At 33.5% G+C, this 18,570-nt stretch overlaps 2 protein-coding genes and 1 non-coding gene across 6 annotated transcripts in view; 1 reads left to right on the top strand and 2 right to left on the bottom strand.

Annotated features, from left to right (window-relative positions):
• The window catches only part of LOC100180868, a 22,680-nt gene extending 7,584 nt beyond the window's left edge, over positions 1 to 15,096 (bottom strand). For 3 of the 4 annotated variants that reach the window (XM_018817411.2, XM_018817413.2, XM_018817412.2), the window contains exons 1-11: positions 14,928 to 15,096; positions 8,791 to 8,867; positions 8,214 to 8,351; positions 6,957 to 7,115; positions 6,122 to 6,344; positions 5,448 to 5,595; positions 4,793 to 4,943; positions 4,388 to 4,475; positions 3,246 to 3,463; positions 1,046 to 1,180; positions 465 to 522 (exon numbers count right to left, since the gene is read on the bottom strand). In XM_018817411.2, the coding sequence (XP_018672956.1) occupies positions 465 to 522; positions 1,046 to 1,180; positions 3,246 to 3,463; positions 4,388 to 4,475; positions 4,793 to 4,943; positions 5,448 to 5,595; positions 6,122 to 6,344; positions 6,957 to 7,115; positions 8,214 to 8,351; positions 8,791 to 8,867; positions 14,928 to 14,997 (1,465 nt within the window). In that variant the 5' untranslated portion in view covers positions 14,998 to 15,096. Of the gene's footprint in view, positions 1 to 464; positions 523 to 1,045; positions 1,181 to 3,245; positions 3,464 to 4,387; positions 4,476 to 4,792; positions 4,944 to 5,447; positions 5,596 to 6,121; positions 6,345 to 6,956; positions 7,116 to 8,213; positions 8,352 to 8,790; positions 8,868 to 9,506; positions 9,568 to 14,927 lie in introns of those variants that run through there. The other variant, XM_026839837.1, reaches the window with a different exon arrangement.
• The window catches only part of LOC108951017 (protein myomaker-like), a 75,815-nt gene that overhangs the window by 54,507 nt on the left and 2,738 nt on the right, over positions 1 to 18,570 (top strand). The window lies entirely within an intron of this gene.
• Positions 18,407 to 18,479, bottom strand: trnar-ucg. The gene has a single exon. It is a non-coding gene; the product is annotated as a tRNA-Arg (tRNA).

Here is an 18,570-nt window from a genome sequence, read left to right as displayed (position 1 = left end):
TTGGGGAATATAGTCAAAAATACTTAGTTTGAAGCACAGAGAGTTACTAGTGTACAAATCATGCAGACCAGGTTAAGGAAATTATTGTAAAATAATCGCCATTGTTCCGATTGTTACGTCATAGTAGTCGTCATCTTGGATTTTTGCCTGCTGCCGTACAGGTACGCCCTCTTAACACGGTCCGTATTTTTTGTACAAAGTATTGATAAAATTAATGATTTGGCAATTATAACGCGACAGCAGATTTTTTGATTTTTTTTATTACACCTGTCTCGGTCGACCGGAGATAGGTCCGCGGACTACCGGTAGACCGCGGTCGACGGGTTGGGTACGCCTGGTCTAAATGATTGGAACTTATTTGTCCATTTACACTACCAGCTCATGAGTTACCACATATTTAATTTGTGGGTGATTTTTTATTTGTATGGATGACAAATTATATGTTAATATAAGATAAAACTCACTTGGTATATTACATGTAAATGTTACATGGAAGGAATTCTGTAGCAGATCAAAATATGCCTGGAATAAACACAATTTATATGAGGGGTCCTTGTATTGAAAGCTGGTACATTAAACAGATGTGATTTGTATATCAACAAGAATGATGTTTTATAGAAATTAGAAAAAATCACTGCAGGTCTGAGATTGTTTACTAAACTTTATGCTAAGCTAAAGGCAGGCACTAATAACTGTGCCATGGCACCTGATATAGAAATCAAGACATGTTTGTATTAGTTTTACAAAACAATAAGATATCAATATGGGGTGCATATATTTACAAGCACCAATGATATAGTAGGGTTGGTTAAGATGTGACCTTTCACTTTCCTTTATCACATATTTATTATATACTAAGAATATTCACAGAATTATATTACAGCAAGTTAAAGAGAGAGTTGGTAAATGTTAAAAACACATCAGGAAATATAGTTGGTAAAGGTATTTCGATATATCATCTTACCCCACAATACTTACTCCAGTTAACATGGCTAAATCTTACCCTTTATACTTATATAATATGAGAGATTAAGTTTTAGCATACCTCTGTCTGCATCTGTGCATTGTCTTTCAATCTAACACCACATTCTCCTACCCTTGCACGAAGATATAAAACATCAGCATCCTGAAGCAACGGACAATCATTGAAGCTTACCAACTGTCTTAACAGAAGGTTTGCCTGAAAAAATGATCATGAAGTAAAATTTCAATATCACCATACTGTTAAAATGGTTGGGAGTTATAGGAATGTTGTTTTGTAAATTAACTCTTATATTTATTTGTGCGAATACATTTTAACATCCTATAAATGTCGTACTTATTAAAAGTAGGAAGACAAATAAACGCAAAAAGAGTTGTTTTACAAAACAAGTGTAATATGGTTGGCAACAAAAGTAAATAAATATATATATAATTGTTTATAAAATTGCACAAATGATGGCAAACATAATGGCTTTTGCATGTTATGTTCAACATACAATTTTCACTATAGGTGTGAATACTATAGGAGCAATGTTTTATTAAAAGCAATAAACCAGCTTTACAGGCTGGCAATCTAAAAAAGGGTTAATAAATATTTGCCCTTTGTATTACAAACACACCACCACGCTTAGTAAGTTCATGGAACCACAATTTACACAACAACATAACAATCTGTCCATGGAATGTATATACTTTGTTGTTTAACCAAGGTATTAAGTTAAACAGTGGTAATATGGTGGACTTTTTAGGATAGGGGAAGAGGGGACACAGAGACATCTTTTGAACATCTAAATATCCTGATCGTGGTTTTAAACAATTAACAACAGTCTGTGGGAGTCGTGGGTATACGATTTCATAATTCTTTAAATGGTCTTTGTTTATAACCAAATGGGACAAAAATTAAAATGAAAAAGTGTCTCATCTTTCCCTACCCTACTGTAATATTAATATACAATAATTTCTATTTGTCCTTTCGATTACGGAAGCGAAGATTAAAAAATATTTGAAAAAAAGACAGTATATAGCCACAAAACATAGTTATAAAACAGGCTTACAGTTAAAAATCTATTTACATTTAATTGGAAAGGACATTAAAATACAAAGTATACTATTTTTTACATTGTTTGAACAACTACTGATTTGCTATGGTGTAACTAGAACTTAAAGGGGCATAACAATGAAAAATCAAAATTTGTGTATTGATAGATATGCTCATTGTGATCTAAAGGTACCATCAATGTTTTAAAATACAAAAACAGCTTTTGAAAAAAATGAGTTTGAAAACCGCAAATTCGACCGCTGGAGTAAAAAAAAAATTGGCCGTTGCGCAATGCATGGGATTTCCCATAAGAAAAAATTTCACTCAACTTTGATCGTTTCTAGTTTCTAAAATACTGAAGAAAATTCAAATTTTATTTCTGACTTGGTATAATGAATGCTTCTTCTTCAGAACTATATAAAAAAATTGTAAAACATAGACTTTATTATGTTTTAATTTTCGATTGAAAATAGCTACATAAAATGCTGACTCAGCACATGTCCCACTACTACCCACTGTACCATTTTTTTTTATAAAAAAGTCAGTTTTTCGTGTTTAACATTCGGTTTAAAAATATGCTGAGTCAGCATAATCTGGTATGTACCTACGTTCAATCGAAAAATTAAAACATAATAAAGTCTATGTTGTGCAATTTTTTATATATTCTTGAAGAAAAAGCATTCATTATACCAAATCAGAAATAAAATTTGAATTTTCTTCAGTATTTTAGAAACTAGAAGCGATCAAAATTGAGTGATTTTTTTTCTTATTGGAAATCCCATGCATTGTCAAAACAGCCGATTTTATTTTACTCCAGCGGGTTTTTTTACCGCGATTTTTTTAGAAGCCATGTCGTTTTGGCAAACTTTGATGGTACGTTTAGATTACATTTGAGCATATCTATTCATATACAAATTTTCATTTTTCGTTGGTATGCCCCTTTAAGGGCATATTGGGAAAAGGGTCAAATATAATATAGCATTACTATATAGTGACACTTGTTATAATGAATCTCTCACTATCATGCAAAGGTTTCCTGCTTAAAACTGGAGTGTAAAACAAGGTGGAACAAGTTATCTCAAGCACCACTAAAACATACATACCCCACTGCCTGTAAAGCTGTATCAAAAGTTTAAAAAACATCGACAAAAATTGAATAAAAAGCAAATTACGAAAAAAAGTAAAAAAACAAAATTACAAATGTTAAACACAGAAACTTCTTTACCTCTCTGTTTACTTCATCCAAGGTTAAATTGAGGCAGAAATAAGAAGGCCCACAACATGAGGGTTTCAAACTGTTTAGGAAAATATTGATTTCAGAAGCATCTGGTGGATCGGGCAGTGGTTGGGTGTCTTGCTTAAGTTTCACTTTGATAAAGTTGACGTAGTTAAAGACAGCAAGGCTTGTGAGGTGGGGATATTGCTTGGAAAATGATGAAATGTCTGTACGGTAAGGTATTTGTGAGCATTTAGTTGTGATCAATTTTGCATTTTTTAAATTTATTTGCAAGCATTTAATCATGAGCACATTTTTTCATGTTTCTTCCTATTCTAAGTATTTTTGCATTTATTTAGGACAATTTTTGCAAGAGCGTTTCAGTTACATTAGATGCACTGGAGCAACATTTTGTCTTGTTTTGAGTGACTTGCATTTCCACTATTAAATGAAAAAAATTAGATAGAAAAAATGATTTTCCCTAATATTACTTGCTGATTTAGCAGATGAGTTTAATACTTCTACATCACTCACTTTTAAATTTGTAAAATGTTAAATTCAAATACTGTAATGTATTAACAACCAATTTCATAAACAACTAATTTTGAAACGAAATCACACAAAATCAGTAGCCAACGATAATGCATTTTTCCTAAGTTGAAATAAACAGAAAGCACTATGTCGATAACACAGTGTTTTGCTACAAACATAAATTAATTTCTTGCTAACAAAGCACATATCAGATGATGGATTTGAGCAGATCATGATGTAATTTAAGTCATAATGTCCACTTTTAAAAATGTTTTCTTTAGCCTAACTATATTTTTTACATGAACAATTTTACAAATAGTATTTATTAGGTGTATGTGTTCATTTAGAACCAACTTGTGAGAGCGTGGTCCGGACTGTTTAAGCAACCAGCAAATAAAATAGCATAATGTGGGTAATGTGGAATTCGAACTTTAAAAACTAGAGAAAAAACTGCCAGAAAATTCATAATTTTGCCTGTTACCCTTAATGTCGCCTTATGAGGCCTGTTGTGTAATTTGCATGGAAATACATATGTGTGTATCGTGGCATTAAGTTACACTGTGTTACGATTTCCTTTTTACAACTGAAACCTGATTGTTATACATATGGCAACAGCTTACCAGTTGGATTACTATTGATAACAATAGTAGCAGAAGCTTGGTCTAATAAGTTTAAGTCCTTGGTTTCCACTGTTGAGTTAGGAGTGACCTGGAATAAAATAACTTTTTGCATTTATGTTGGGTAAAGGCAATATTCATTCACACAGACCGTGCTATGTAAACAGTATTGGTAATGCACAGGACATTGGTATTTTGACAGTGGCAGTATGCTAAAAGCAGGATATGATTCGTAGCAAGACGGATTTGTCATTAGATCTAGACTTGGGTTGCACTAGTCACATAAAACGATGAATGATGCCATTTAGCAGCCTGCCTGTTGGGGTAATGGACCAAATTTGGCATAAATCTCAGGCCTGCGACAAGGACCCCAACCCTAATAAAGCACCTAATAAAGCATATACTTACCACTAGTTCTATATGTGTAGATACAGAAGTTCCAAAGTCACCAATTAGTTTCCATTCCACTGGGTGGCTGTTTCTTAACACCAGTGTAAGTTTCTGGCTTTCAGTTAGGAATGATAAACCTTCCAATTGTAATACTATTTGGGTTGAACTTCTAAAACCACATTTTTGTGCATTAAAGAAAATGTAAATTGAAGGTAAACACAGATTTTTTTAACATTAGAATAAAACAGGTATAAGATGTTATGTTTTATCCCCAACCAGGCATAATTAAAAAACTGTTATTTTAGGCACATCTTTTTTATAAAAAAAAAAATATTTCAATGTTTCATAAGTCATAACGTATTCAGCAAGATTTTATCAGTCAAAGAATAAAAAGCCACACAACGACAAAAACTACATATTATAGCCTGCACATTATAAGTACATAGCAATCATCTTCAGCTCACTTAAATTTGCGATACAAGCAGAATGAATAGCCAAAGCCCAAAATATCCCATAGAAAAATAAAATTAAGTGTAAGCATTCGAACATTATTTGCCAAATGTGGTTATAACCTGTGCTGTGATTGCAGTCTAAGATAGGCCATAAAACAGTATACCCCACACAGCTTTCCAGTAGTAGGTACCAAGTTTCAGAAAACCATATTCAAGCTTACCGTTTATTTGTGACTTGCACAGCATACACCAGCTGTTCCGGTTTAAATATTACAGCTTTGCCGACACAACCTTCATCAGTTCTGGGAACCAAGTAAGAAACAAAGATTTTATCACTTGCTCTTGAGTCAGGTTCTTCACAGATTACACCTGAATGATATAATAAATTGACAACCCATTGTAGTGCTAGATTCATATGGAAACAGTAGCTCAGTCAGGGGGGTTTAAAGGTTTGCAAATCCCTTTAAAAAAAAAACATTTAAAAAACATGTTTTTCAAAAACCCCTGCTTATGTGTTCTTGCTGCGCCACTGTATGGGACACATGACACATGTATATGTGTAAAATAAGGGAGACCTAGAGTTACGTACCATTCCAAGTTTTAAAACAAGAGTAAAATTGTATGTTTTAGCCCCAACAGTTTAGGACCTGCAACAACTTTTATCCTGCTGTTAGGTGTCTATACAAACAAGGAGAGCCAAGTACTTTGCATTCACCACTTTAATTAACGACGTTCCTTATGTTTTACTAATATGAATGTAACTGTATTTTAACAACGTCACTCCAGTTTTTAGTAAAAATTAACAAAGGTAACACGATTACATCTATGATGAATGACATATACCATAATGAAAAGATATTGAAAAACTACTGGTACTACATATTGATTCACTTACTTTGATTCACATTATCACCAAATTGTAGTTTAATGAAGTTAGCTCTTTCAACTGATGTAAAAGATGTAACTTTATCTTCATCATAAACGTCTGGTGGGAAAGCCCAACCAGTAATTGTAGAGTATAACTGCAATATACTGCTACTAGGGTTCAGATCAAACATGGATTTGGGAATATTTTCACCGGTGTCATAAGATACAATACTAGAATGCTTGCCAGATACCTGGAGTACAAAAAAAAAGTTAAATCTTTGGTGGTTTAAAGTGATTGTAACAGCATTTTGTGTGGGTAATGGGTCGGTTCTGGCCTAAATTTTGGGTTCCATGGCATGTCTTACTGTAGAACTTTACCCATAGAGAATAGAATCAGCATAAACAATGCTGGGGTTATAAGCAAAATGTGACTTAAATCTCAGGCCCATGTGATGTGCCATGTCATATAACCTTAATTCTCACCCATATAAATTATAATTTGCATATACAGTGTTGGAAAAAGGGGTAAACTTTGGCATAAACCCCATGCCCCATGGCATGCTTCATCCAAATTTAATAGAATGTGCATAGGTTTATATATTCTTTGGGTAAAGGGTCAACAAATTTTGAGTCAGATAGCATCTTACTCGCACTCATTTAGATTGAACTTTTGTTGATAAAAATACAAAAACGTTTTAGTCAGGGAGGTATGATACTAGCTGTGTATTTGTTTCATACAATTGTATCCAGTATGAAGAACAATGCTTTTAATAAAGCTTATCTAATACATAATTTCACCAAAAAGTGACATGGTTGCATAATAATGCATCAAATTGCAAATCTGAACTTAAATTTCCACTTACATAAAACTGGTATTGTTCCAGGCTTTTCAGGCCCTGAATAACCCAACTTATGGGCTTTGTTGACATCAGTGCGAATTTGTACTTTCTTTCAATAGTAATGCTGCTAGAATTTGGAGGTAAGAGGGAGGCAGTGGCCATCTCATGAAAGCTGAGGTATATCTAGAATAGAAGATATGTAGATATACTAGGCTGCACTTCTACATTTTAGGAAGTAACCTGCCAAAGACTGCCCTAAAAAATCCAATGTTTGGGCATGGCAGGTGCTAGGCTGTAGGACTTTTTCTGTATAAAATAGAATGAATGTGCATATGCAATGTTACAGTAACGGGCCAACTCTGGCGTTAATCCCTTGCCTTATATTGTGCCTTGCTGGGACCTCACCATTTTGCACAAAATGTAGGTGACATTGCTAAAATGCAGTTACACTCACAGTTGTCAAACAAAGGGTACATCATTGATTAATGGTTCCAATACTGTATACGTTGGCTCTACTAGTTTGTATAGGCAACAGCAGACTAAAAGCTGTTTCAGGCTTAAAAGTGAAGCTTCAAAACATAGCATGTAAGTCACCGCTGTTTCAAAAATTGCCTAGGTACCCCTAATGTTATGCTTATGGACCTTACACATATACAAAAGAAAATACATTCCAATATTACGACCAAACATTGGTTTAGAAGGTAGACCTACAAATGTTTTTCTTAAGTGAAAACCCCATGCTGTAATGGGTTCATAATTAAAAGAAAAACACCGTAGACGTAGATGGCAAATGTGCAGAAAGCACAACAAAAAAAATCAATATGTAGTCCTTGGCTTTCGCCTTTCGATACAAAATATTTGATGGAAACAGTTTAAGAACCATGGACAACACATTTAAATATACTTGTAAGTAGAAATAGTACGGTTTAAAATACTATATGAAGAATAAACATCTTCTATTTCGTATAAATTTTCAATGACAGTTGTTTTGTTGTTATACCTATATCTTATCTTTTTGTTTTAACTATTCTTTAAACTTTGCAAGTGTAATCAAATAGACAAGTAAAAGTTCTTGTTAATATAAGATAATGGGCCCTTCCTATTTTTGTCTGGACAGAATATTAGTCTAATAAAATAGTACAAATCAACTTGACCTATACTTTTATGCAGCAATTTTTGTAGAGATTTGAAATGGTTAAAATACTGAATAAAATACTTAGGCTTATTGCAACAGTTTTTTTATTGATATCAAATGATCGAATTATTGATGAAAATACTTACAGTTTCAGATTGGTTATTGTTCACATGAATTATATGTCTCTCCACATATTCAGTATCAGTTGATTTACGCTTCTCAAGCATCCCTCTACCACTGCAGCCTTTCATTTGGTCATGAGGCAGTTTTACTTGTAGATAACCCTGTGTGCATTGAGGAGATATGATAAGAAATAAGTCTTCTTTGGGTAATGGGCCAACTCTGATTTAGACAAATTTAATCTTTTACAGACAGATGAGATAACAAACAAAATGTAAAACAAAAATAATGGGTCACCCCTGGCCAACTTCACTGTAAAACCCCACCCAAAAAATGAAAAGGCATAACTAGTAAGGTATCTTTAGTTAACAGTATTAGTGCAGATTATAAAAGGCTGGATAACACTTTGCAAGAACCATGTAACTTGTACTAGTTTTGTGGATAAAGGAATCAACAGACAACAAACTTTATTTTAATCATTTTGTATAGCCTAGCCTGTTTAACCTACCATAAATTTTATTTAATTTTTTTCAAAAACAGTTATGAAGGTCAGATTAACTTAAACATCCAAGAGTTAAAACTGTACAAAGCTACACAGGTCACCTTTAAATGATCTGCTGCACATGCTTGACAGATAATTGGACATGTAGAACTTCTTTGTTCTTTGTCTGCTTTAGAACCTGCAAGAAATATATGGTTTATTTGCAATGCTAATTGGCAAAAAAATACATATTAAGGTACTACTGCTAATGTTAATTTAAAAGAGTAATACTTTCAATGTAAAACTAGCAATGCCAGTTCAATGTTGCTACAAACTTGCATAAAAGAGAAACCTAAAGGATATAATAATAACAATAATAACTTGTATTTGTCTCTTTGATTATGGTAAGGTAAATAATTAAGACAAAAAAAAAAAAAACAGATATTGTAAAAAAACAACGGTTGTAAACTTCATTACTTGTATTATACAGTGGATGTTAAGTTGTTGCAATTAAATGAAAAATAATTTTTCAAGCAAATTTATTAAACTTAACATACTGATAGAATAGTTAGTTAGGCTGACTCATTGACCACAAGAATAAAACCATTGCTAATACTGTAAGTGTTCTATGTATAAAAGCATTGGTGGTGATCTATATTACAGTGGAAATCTAACTAATATTAAGTTATATTTATTCAAAACAAATTAAGATGTATTTGGAAAAAAAGTGTTTTATAGACAGGGCCTGCAATGGGAGTAGTTTGCTTTAAAAAAGATTAACGATTATGTTTGCGGTCAGACACCACTATGGCAATGTGGAAGACGAAGAGTGACATACAATGTACACAAAACGGATGGTTTATGTTAATATCCTCTTTACACATTGAAGAAATTGGGACAACCTAGCAGTGACAGCGCTTGAAAGTGATCGATTATGTTTGGATAATGGGTAGAGGAGCTTTCTTCTTGATCGGTGGAGAAAAAAATAGAATAAGAGAGACAAAGAGCCAAAAGAGAGAAAATAGAGGTAAACTCGCGCGCAAACACGATAAAGTGCACGCATATCAGCAAGAAAAGTTTAACCGCGTTTGTTTAAAAGAGAAAAACCGTGGCGCTAAAACTGAAGTGACCAGAGAATCTCGCCTCACCGCCCGCCGTATTAAAACAGGCGAGGCTGGTCGGGTGGAAAAATGCGGCATAACACTGCGGTCGTAGTGACTTGAGAGAAACCAGACTCGTCCTCGGTAGTATTAGGTGTATGTGCCGCGCGATCCTAAAGGGCGTGTGCAGCTTTCGCGCGCCTCAATGTTTAAGAGGAATGGCCTGGCGCGGTTAAGGGTTCTACAGCTCAAGCCGCTAAACACAAAGACATCGTTTTCACAGTCAAGTTCACGGACACGTTTAACCACGGCACAATATACTAGTTTAAAACCGAAATTTAAATTCAAAAAAAAAAAAATTCAATGGTAGCGTACAAATTGTTCTTGAAACAAACACACACAATGGAATAACAAACCGCTTCCTGGCCATGCCAGTATAATATTGATTAATTACAGTCACACTACGATTTTCAATTTTCTGTGAACAGAACCCTCAGTGCAGTAAAAACAGAAATTGTTTTTAGGACACTACATGACTACAGTACAGTACGGAATATGTAGTTAATATTACACGACGACCTTTTATAACCACGAATTGTTCCTAAACAATGAATTGTCCCTAATTTCACTATGTATCCTTGCCATTGAACCGTTAACCTTAAAGTATGTCGTGTCCGCTGTGGGCAGGTAAAGAGAGCGATTTAACCACGGCATTTTACTATTGCGTTTAACCAATGCTCACTTTGCGCATCTTATTTACGACCGGGGAGTGGTCTAACATACTTTAGTTGGACGAAGTCGTGCATAATTCATACGCAATATGATACAGTTAAAAACAAAACCAGATCCTACCGGTTGGGTCTGTCATTAACAAATGGTTTGCTTTGCTTATGCTAGACGCACACAAATGGTTTAAAACGTTCTGTTTGCTATGCATGGACGATGGCCTTGTTAGAAATACAACACTACAATGCTGCTATTCATACAATGCTAAGTTAGATAAACACAACTTAACTCGTACATAGGAATAGCAAGGGCCATAAAAGTCAGAATTAACCTCCCTATAAAACAAACACTGTTAAGTAGACATACTAATGTAATCACAAAGTTAACCGCATTAATAGTGTTCTATTAAAGCATTCATTAAGCAAACAAAATTTACTGATCATAGCTAACAAAGGGGGTTTAATAAGTAATGTTCATGTTAAACCAAATTTAAAAGAAAGATTAATCAAAACTACAAAGCCATCGAAGGCAGATATTTCTATCAAACAATGTCTGTATTGTAAACAATTGCTTGATATTAAACATTCAAAATATAGGAGTAGTTAATATCTACTTTGGTTTTACCTTCACAAAAATAAGTGTTGTTTTCGTTTTTGTCAAATACGAAATACCGATGTATATGTATAGTGCCACTGTGGAAAATAGCCATGCATATATATTGTGCCATAGCAGTGGCACCATGTTCAATAAACAAAATACGCTGGTACATCGCCTAGGGCAAAATAACCGAGAATAAAGTTTTCGATTTGAATTTGCTTAGCACACAACATTAGTGGTTATAATAGGCAGCATAAGGTTGCTGCAAACTTGTGAAACTGGTTGAAAGAAAGTTTCTACTTTCTAGGAACAGTAAAAGGTTGGAAATGTAATATAAATATATATATATTTATAAGAATAGTGATACATAAAATACACCAATGCCTTTCAGTGTTTAGTATTTCTCACATGTGCATCCACTCGTTCTTAATGCAATGTAGTCCTATAAACAAGGACTTGTACCTCACCATCACCAATATAGAATAGAATATCATAGCTGATATAGTTGATAAACATAGCACTAAACAAAATTTTAAAGTCGTTGATAAACGTCAAATAGTGTTTGGAACAAAAGAGAAAAGGTAAACAAGTTATAAAGCAGTAGGAAGGTTTACCCTGGCCTAATATTTATAATGAATGGGTTAACTTAACCAAGCATGAACCAAAGTTGCCGCCGTATTGTAATCAGGCATCCATATTCTTATTCATTGAAGCAGAACAGGCTTGGACGTGACATACCATGAAAGATGTAACGCCCAACACAAGCGATAAGACATTGTGCATTTTTGAATATTGAAAATTCAATATCTGGGATGTGTTCTGGCCAGGACACAGTTACACATTGGGTAACCTCATTGATTAATGAAGAGAATGCAACATATTTTGCTCTGCTTGTTTGTATAGACACCTTAAAACTGTGCTATGCTTAAACTTTAAGTGCAAACATATTTGATAGCACCCCTGTTTCAAAAGTCAAGTTGCTGTTAGTATAGTAGCACAAGGTGTATAATCCAAACTGTCTGCAAACCATTTGATATTTTTTAGAAATTGTATATTTCAAAGGTCATTAAGAAAAATAATGGAAAAATTTAAACACAAAACGATAAACATAAAAACGTAGAATAAAGCTTTTTGTAATAGGTGTAATTTTACCATTAATAAAGAAATGAATAAAAATGAAACTTTTTGTAATAGGTGTAATTTTAACTTAAGGTTTTAACTAGAACAATATTCTTCATGTTCCATTGCCCAACTTGGCCTACAACAGGAAAAACTGGTCCAGTTATAAATTGGTGGCCATGCCTCATTAATATATTCAACCAAGTGTAACATAGTATAATAGCAAAGAGAAAAAGAGACACCCTGGTCTCTATTGGAATGAAAATTAGGGAATGCAACCCCTTTAACAAAAACGAACAATCCACAACCCAATATTTGAAAAAAAAACTGGTTCAATTGTTGGTTGTAGACCAAAGCATAAATAATTGATACATGTTATTTCGGTATTGACCTATTTGAAAGGGTTTTTATCTTTCTTTAAGGCAACTTATATATATACATAATATACGGTACATATTATACAAAGGTTAAACGGCTATTCAAAAAATAGACTCACATAATTAGCTATTAGACATTTTTTTGCCTTTTAGGTGACCAGGCATACCATAATAGTAAACAGACAAAACATCAGTGTAATAAAGTTTACTGATTCTGTTTTACTGGTTGAACAAAACATTTACTCAAATATTAAGGTATATTTGCAAAGAACACTTTAAAATGCACTAGAGGTTAAATTGGTTTCTTGTTAAACAAACATTATCATATTGCCTGCAATGTTTACTGATAAATGAATTGCAAGAAATTTACGGATGACCTGTCACCCCAAGTATATTAATCATTAACTATCATGAAGTTCTATATACAAGTTAGAGTTAGTCAAAAGCATTGTTTTTAGTTTTATTTTTTATAAAATCATGGGTGATTTCTTTTTATAAAATCCAGGGTGACACTTAAAATAGAAGTGTCTTTAGTCATCAAAAATGGCCTATTATACATGTACCAACATTACACCTATTATACATGTTAGCATTTTACCAATGCCTTTCAACCAAATCAATGTATATCAATTTTCAAATAGCCAATTTGGTGCTAGTTCGGCATTCTTTATGGACAAGGTCCTTGACCTTGTTGACTGAGGCAACATGGTAGGAAAATTAAGCCTTAAACTAATATGATCTATGTCACTGGTTCCTTACGAAAGGGGCGAGGCCCAAAGTTAGGTCAGCTGCTTATTTTTTGTGTCGCTTGTTTTTTTAAAAATCTAATTTACAATAGTGAAATAACAAACTGCTTTTTTTACTTTTTTTCTTTTTACTTTATCATTTATTATATATATATATTATAAATATATATATCAATACCAGGGTCGGCGATTTTTTAAATATCTGGGGTATGCGGAGTGCACCTGTGCAATGACCATGACGTCATATTTGTCATTGTATACATGCGGCGCATACCTATTTTTTTTCGGCGGGAATTCGCAACTGAAAATTGGCCCTGCCATTCTCACAGCCACGTGATGTATAATAAAGGTAGTTTGCCTATTAAACAGGGCAACAGGTGGTAATAAACAACCTATCCATGTTCCAGAAGCAGCACTGCTTTATATTTACAATGTTTTCATCCGCCAAGCGGTATGTGCGCATTTCAATCAGATTGAAACTTAAACGGGGATCCGAGTGTTCGTATTTGCCAGGTTTAATAACGTTACTACAGCAATTAATTATCGGTAGAGCTAAAAATATAACAAACAATAGACTTTAAGTACATTTATGCATTATTTTAATCTAGTTAACCCGTTTAACTAAAATTCTAAATTACTGTTAATCTGTTATTTATGTGCTGCAATCTCTTCAGATGGGTTGTTGCTTTTAATGCGAACAAAACTAATCTTCCCATACATACCAAAATATATTATGTTTCTGCTAGCGGAGTTCCACACTAAAAGTGTGCAGAGTTTTGTTCCATGCTTCAAATGTGGAGTGAATAGTTTATTTTTTGTTTAATTGATAGGTACTGCATGTCAATAAATTAAAACCATAAGCAAAAACATACAACACAGGTAATCCAGATGTTAATCTGCACAAACCAGAAAAGTTTAAGCATTATACCACATAATAAGTCACTACATACAGAAAACCAACCACCTTTTTTACTTAAACACAGAAGTCATAATGTCTTCTTTACTGTTTTGATGATTTTTAAGAAAGTAAAACTAAACCTTTTGGCGTTAAATTATAAAATACTTTTTAATTTACTTTATGTGATAATCGATCATAATATTCTATAAACATATTAGCCCTTTAAACCATTATTAGTAAAACTTTAATCATTTTTGTATTTTTCCGGCAATTTGCTTGGGTTGCAAGAATTGACCAGACTGATCTTTTAAATGGCTCGCCTTTAAACGTTTTGGGAACCACTGCTCTGGGTTACAGGCAGGTATGCTAACCACAATGCTACAGCACTGGAAAAATAAACAGGAGATAATAAGCGATGAGTCTAAATATTTATCATTATTTTTTTATGCAAACAAACAATAATAACAAGAAATTTCCGTGTCCTTTCGATTACGGTAGCAAATATTAAAAAGTATTTTAAATAAAAAAACAGGGTACTGTGACAAAAAAAAACAGTTGTTAAAACACACCCACGACATACTGTTAAAATGTCTACATTTGTAAAAAAAGAAGCAATCATAAGCTGTACAATTTCCTGATGGCCACGCTTACCTTTTGAAGTAGTAACTAATAGCAAAGAATAGTAACCCAGCTTACCTAAAATATGGTTGCTATCCGTAAGTCCCAATAGGAGCAAATGACAAATCCACAGTCGACCAACCCACATGCTACAGTTCAAGTGCGACACTGCAACTCCAGAATACGTTGAATCCACTGCAGGTATTGGGCATTCAAAACATAGCAAGATAAATGAGGATCTAACACAGCATCTATTTTGCAAAAGTTAAAGCCATAATACACATTGAAGTAGACTATTGAACAGAATTCACCCGTACTGATAAATGGTAATCTTTTAGCTGGTGGCCACCTGAAATTTTGGTTTCAAAATGTTCTTTAGGTCTTACTGGTACTCCCTGTATAATTTTTTTGAGAAAAACATGGGCGTTTGTGTCGAAAATTAACTTTGAAAATGCGCGAAACCGTGCTGCGTCACCGTATTTTCCACCAGCCGTTATGAATTAAACCAAGGTTGGATTATTACGTCATAGAATTCGTATTGTTACGTTTGATTCCTACGTTAAAACAGTGGGAAAAAACAAGGTTATAACGTCCGGTACCTTATGTAATATACCACTATTGTGACGTAACAGACTGCGATTGTGACATAATAAATCGTTAACCTTACGCCAATCAGACGAATTACGCTGATTAGACAGCAGGTATCAGTAAGGGCTATAGAACATTTTGAAACCAAAATTTCAGGTGGCCACCAGCTAAAGGGTTACCCTGATAAATAAGCCTTTATAATGTTTTTAACAACTGTTGTTTTCTGGTAATTCTTTTGGTATATTAATTAATTCTGCGCTACTGCATTTAAAGAGATAAATAAAATTAATGTATGTTATATTGTTATGTTTGTATAAATCCAGAGTTTTGTTTCTTTGGTTAGATTGGCACAATATGTTGCCAGTCAACTAACATTACTTTATTGGAATGTATTCACTTAGTTTTATCTACCGATGTGATTTATCCAAATTTATATGTAGTGGTATTAAGCGCACTGATTATAACAACAAAGTTCAAATTAGTAGCCTACCCCTACAGTGTTTCCTCCTTGAATGCAAATGTGTACATTGTATGTATAATTTAATTTTCCAGTACTTCTAACTACTATACATACCCTAGTGCAGTAAGCTTGCATTAAAATTACTATACTAAAATTAAGTAGAAGTTAAATATAGCATTAGGTAGCAAATGTTATAATGTACACCATAAGTTAGTAGTACACGTCAGTCAAATCCAATACACTGAACACTCGTAGCCATTGTTATTATAACGTCCCAATTTGCTACCAAGCATTTTTAGTTATCCTTTATGTTGCAAACAAAATAGCCTTTTTATGCCAATAGCGATATTGAAATACACTATACACCAGTATTTCATTTGTATATATTGCAGCAATGCCGCATGATTCTTGATACACATTTATAAATTATCGTCAACAAGACCGTAGCCCTATGTCTACCCACTCCAACGCCTGGCCGCCCGTCTCCGCGATGAAGTGTGGGCCGTAGGGCTCACATATTCGTGGCACATACGCCGCGCAGCAGTTTTTAGGGGGTCCCTAATAAAACTACGGGTTGCAAGCGGATGAAGATATTTTGTTTATTTGAAACAGAAACGCTGCGCGGCCCCGTCCAATAAATGTCAATGACCATACGTATTTATAAAACAAGTTTTGTTTTGGTCCGATAATTCCAATGGTTTTTGAGTTAAGGTTAAAAAATCATTACGCGGTTGCAGATATTTTGGTTATTTCGATAAATAAACACTTCAAAAAACATTTGAGGTATCAGACCATGGCGCACTCTCGCCATGTTATATAACAGAGGGCGCCATGTATAACAGAGGGCGCCATGTTATAGAGGGCGCCATGTATCAGACCAAATATCGGGGACCCGTGTTTTTAGGCGCCAAATTGTATCGGGACCCGTGTTTTTAGGCGCTGTGCCGCTAACATTCTGCATGTTGTTGCAAACAGTTGTATGTATCAAAGTCCATAGAAATTATTTGTAAATTCAAAATAATTGTTAAGCCGAGGCGAGAATCGAACTCGGGACATTATAACAAAGTGTAGTTTTCGGAATGCTAATTTTGTTTTTGGAACTATAAACATCGTTTATTTGAAACAAATATAGTAGACTGGGGGAAGATGAGACACTTTGTTCGATGAGACTTAAACTAGTTTTAGTTTTGTAAAAAAACGGAGATATAAACATGGGGAAAATAGGCAGGAGTCAATTATGTATAACTTTAATTTGGAATAAAAACAACAAAAAATATCGTTTTAAGTTATATATATAAAGTTTGGTTTACATAGCAAGAAACTAGCACAGCCGGTTAATATCGGTAGGTTAACTACAAGTTGTAGAATACTGCTTATGCAAATATATTTTAATTTGGTGTCCTATCTTCTCTCACATTGTAGTTTTGTAGGTTTTTATAGCCGACGTTTGAAAGGTTTGCATTTAATTCAATAAATTTTACCTCAGGGGTTATTTAAATAAAATATACTGATATAATACCAAGACAATATATAAAAAATAAGTTTGAAATTCAGTTATTGTACTTGGAGATAGTTTATAAGAAGTGGCTTGTGCGAAAAAGAGTGTATAGCAAAAATTTTGAGTTGTTACAAGTTGATGCCTTTGTAGGATAAAATATTTATTAATTAATGTTAGAACAATGTCAATTACCGTTCGAAAAACAATAAATTCATGCAATAATATAGTAGAGTGGGGGAAGATGGGACACTTTGTCTGACGAGACTTTTTTTTAATTTTCTTTTTACGGACCCCCATTTAATGATAATCAGGAAAGTAAGGTTGCAGAATTATTCGACAGTATTATCACAACTTTATAAAAACGCGCGCTGATTACTGTTTTTAAAAACAAAAAAAATAATATGTAAAATAGAAACAGTATACTTTAAACAGATAAAAAATGCAAAATAGTAATTCAGGTGCTATTTTTTAATGCTCGCTAAATCATAGTAAAGCCGATGATCTTTTTAGTTTGCGTGTGCGAACGATTAAACTATAGTTTCATAGCTCCAGAAAGCAACCTTGAACATTTCGTACAGTTTAATTTTGTCTCATAAAACTAGTTTTAGTTTCGTAAAAAAAAACATTGAGATATAAGCATGAAGAAAATAGGCAGGGGTCAATAGGACTTTAAATTGAGATAAAAACAACAAAAAATATCGGTTTAACGTTATATATATGAAGATTACATGGCAAAGAAAATAGCACAGCCTGTTTAACGCGGTATAGGTTAACTACAAGTTGCAGAATACTGCTAATGTAAATATATTTCAATTTAGAGTCCCATCTTTCCCCATGTTGTAGTTTTGTATGTTTCCATTGCCAAACTTTAAAGATTTGCTTTTAATTTAGTAGTTTATACCTCAGGGGTTATTTAACTATAAGATACTGTTACAATAAAAAGATAATGTGCTAAAAACAGACACTCGACCACTCAAACGTCTAATTGGACAATTCTAAAGAAAACAAAACCGACCACAGAGGGACTCGAACCCTCAATCTTCTGATTCGAAGTCAGACGCCTTATCCATTGGGCCATGCAGCCATATTTCTGAAAATTTACAGTTCGCTTTCTATTTAAACCAAATTTCGTTGGATTTGAATATATTTGTATCGTATTACCATTATCAAGACGT

The sequence above is a fragment of the Ciona intestinalis genome, chromosome 2 (assembly GCF_000224145.3).
Source record: "Ciona intestinalis chromosome 2, KH, whole genome shotgun sequence".
Lineage (NCBI taxonomy): Eukaryota > Metazoa > Chordata > Ascidiacea > Phlebobranchia > Cionidae > Ciona > Ciona intestinalis.
Note: the sequence above shows the minus strand (reverse complement) of the source record. Positions and strands in the feature narration are given on the sequence as shown.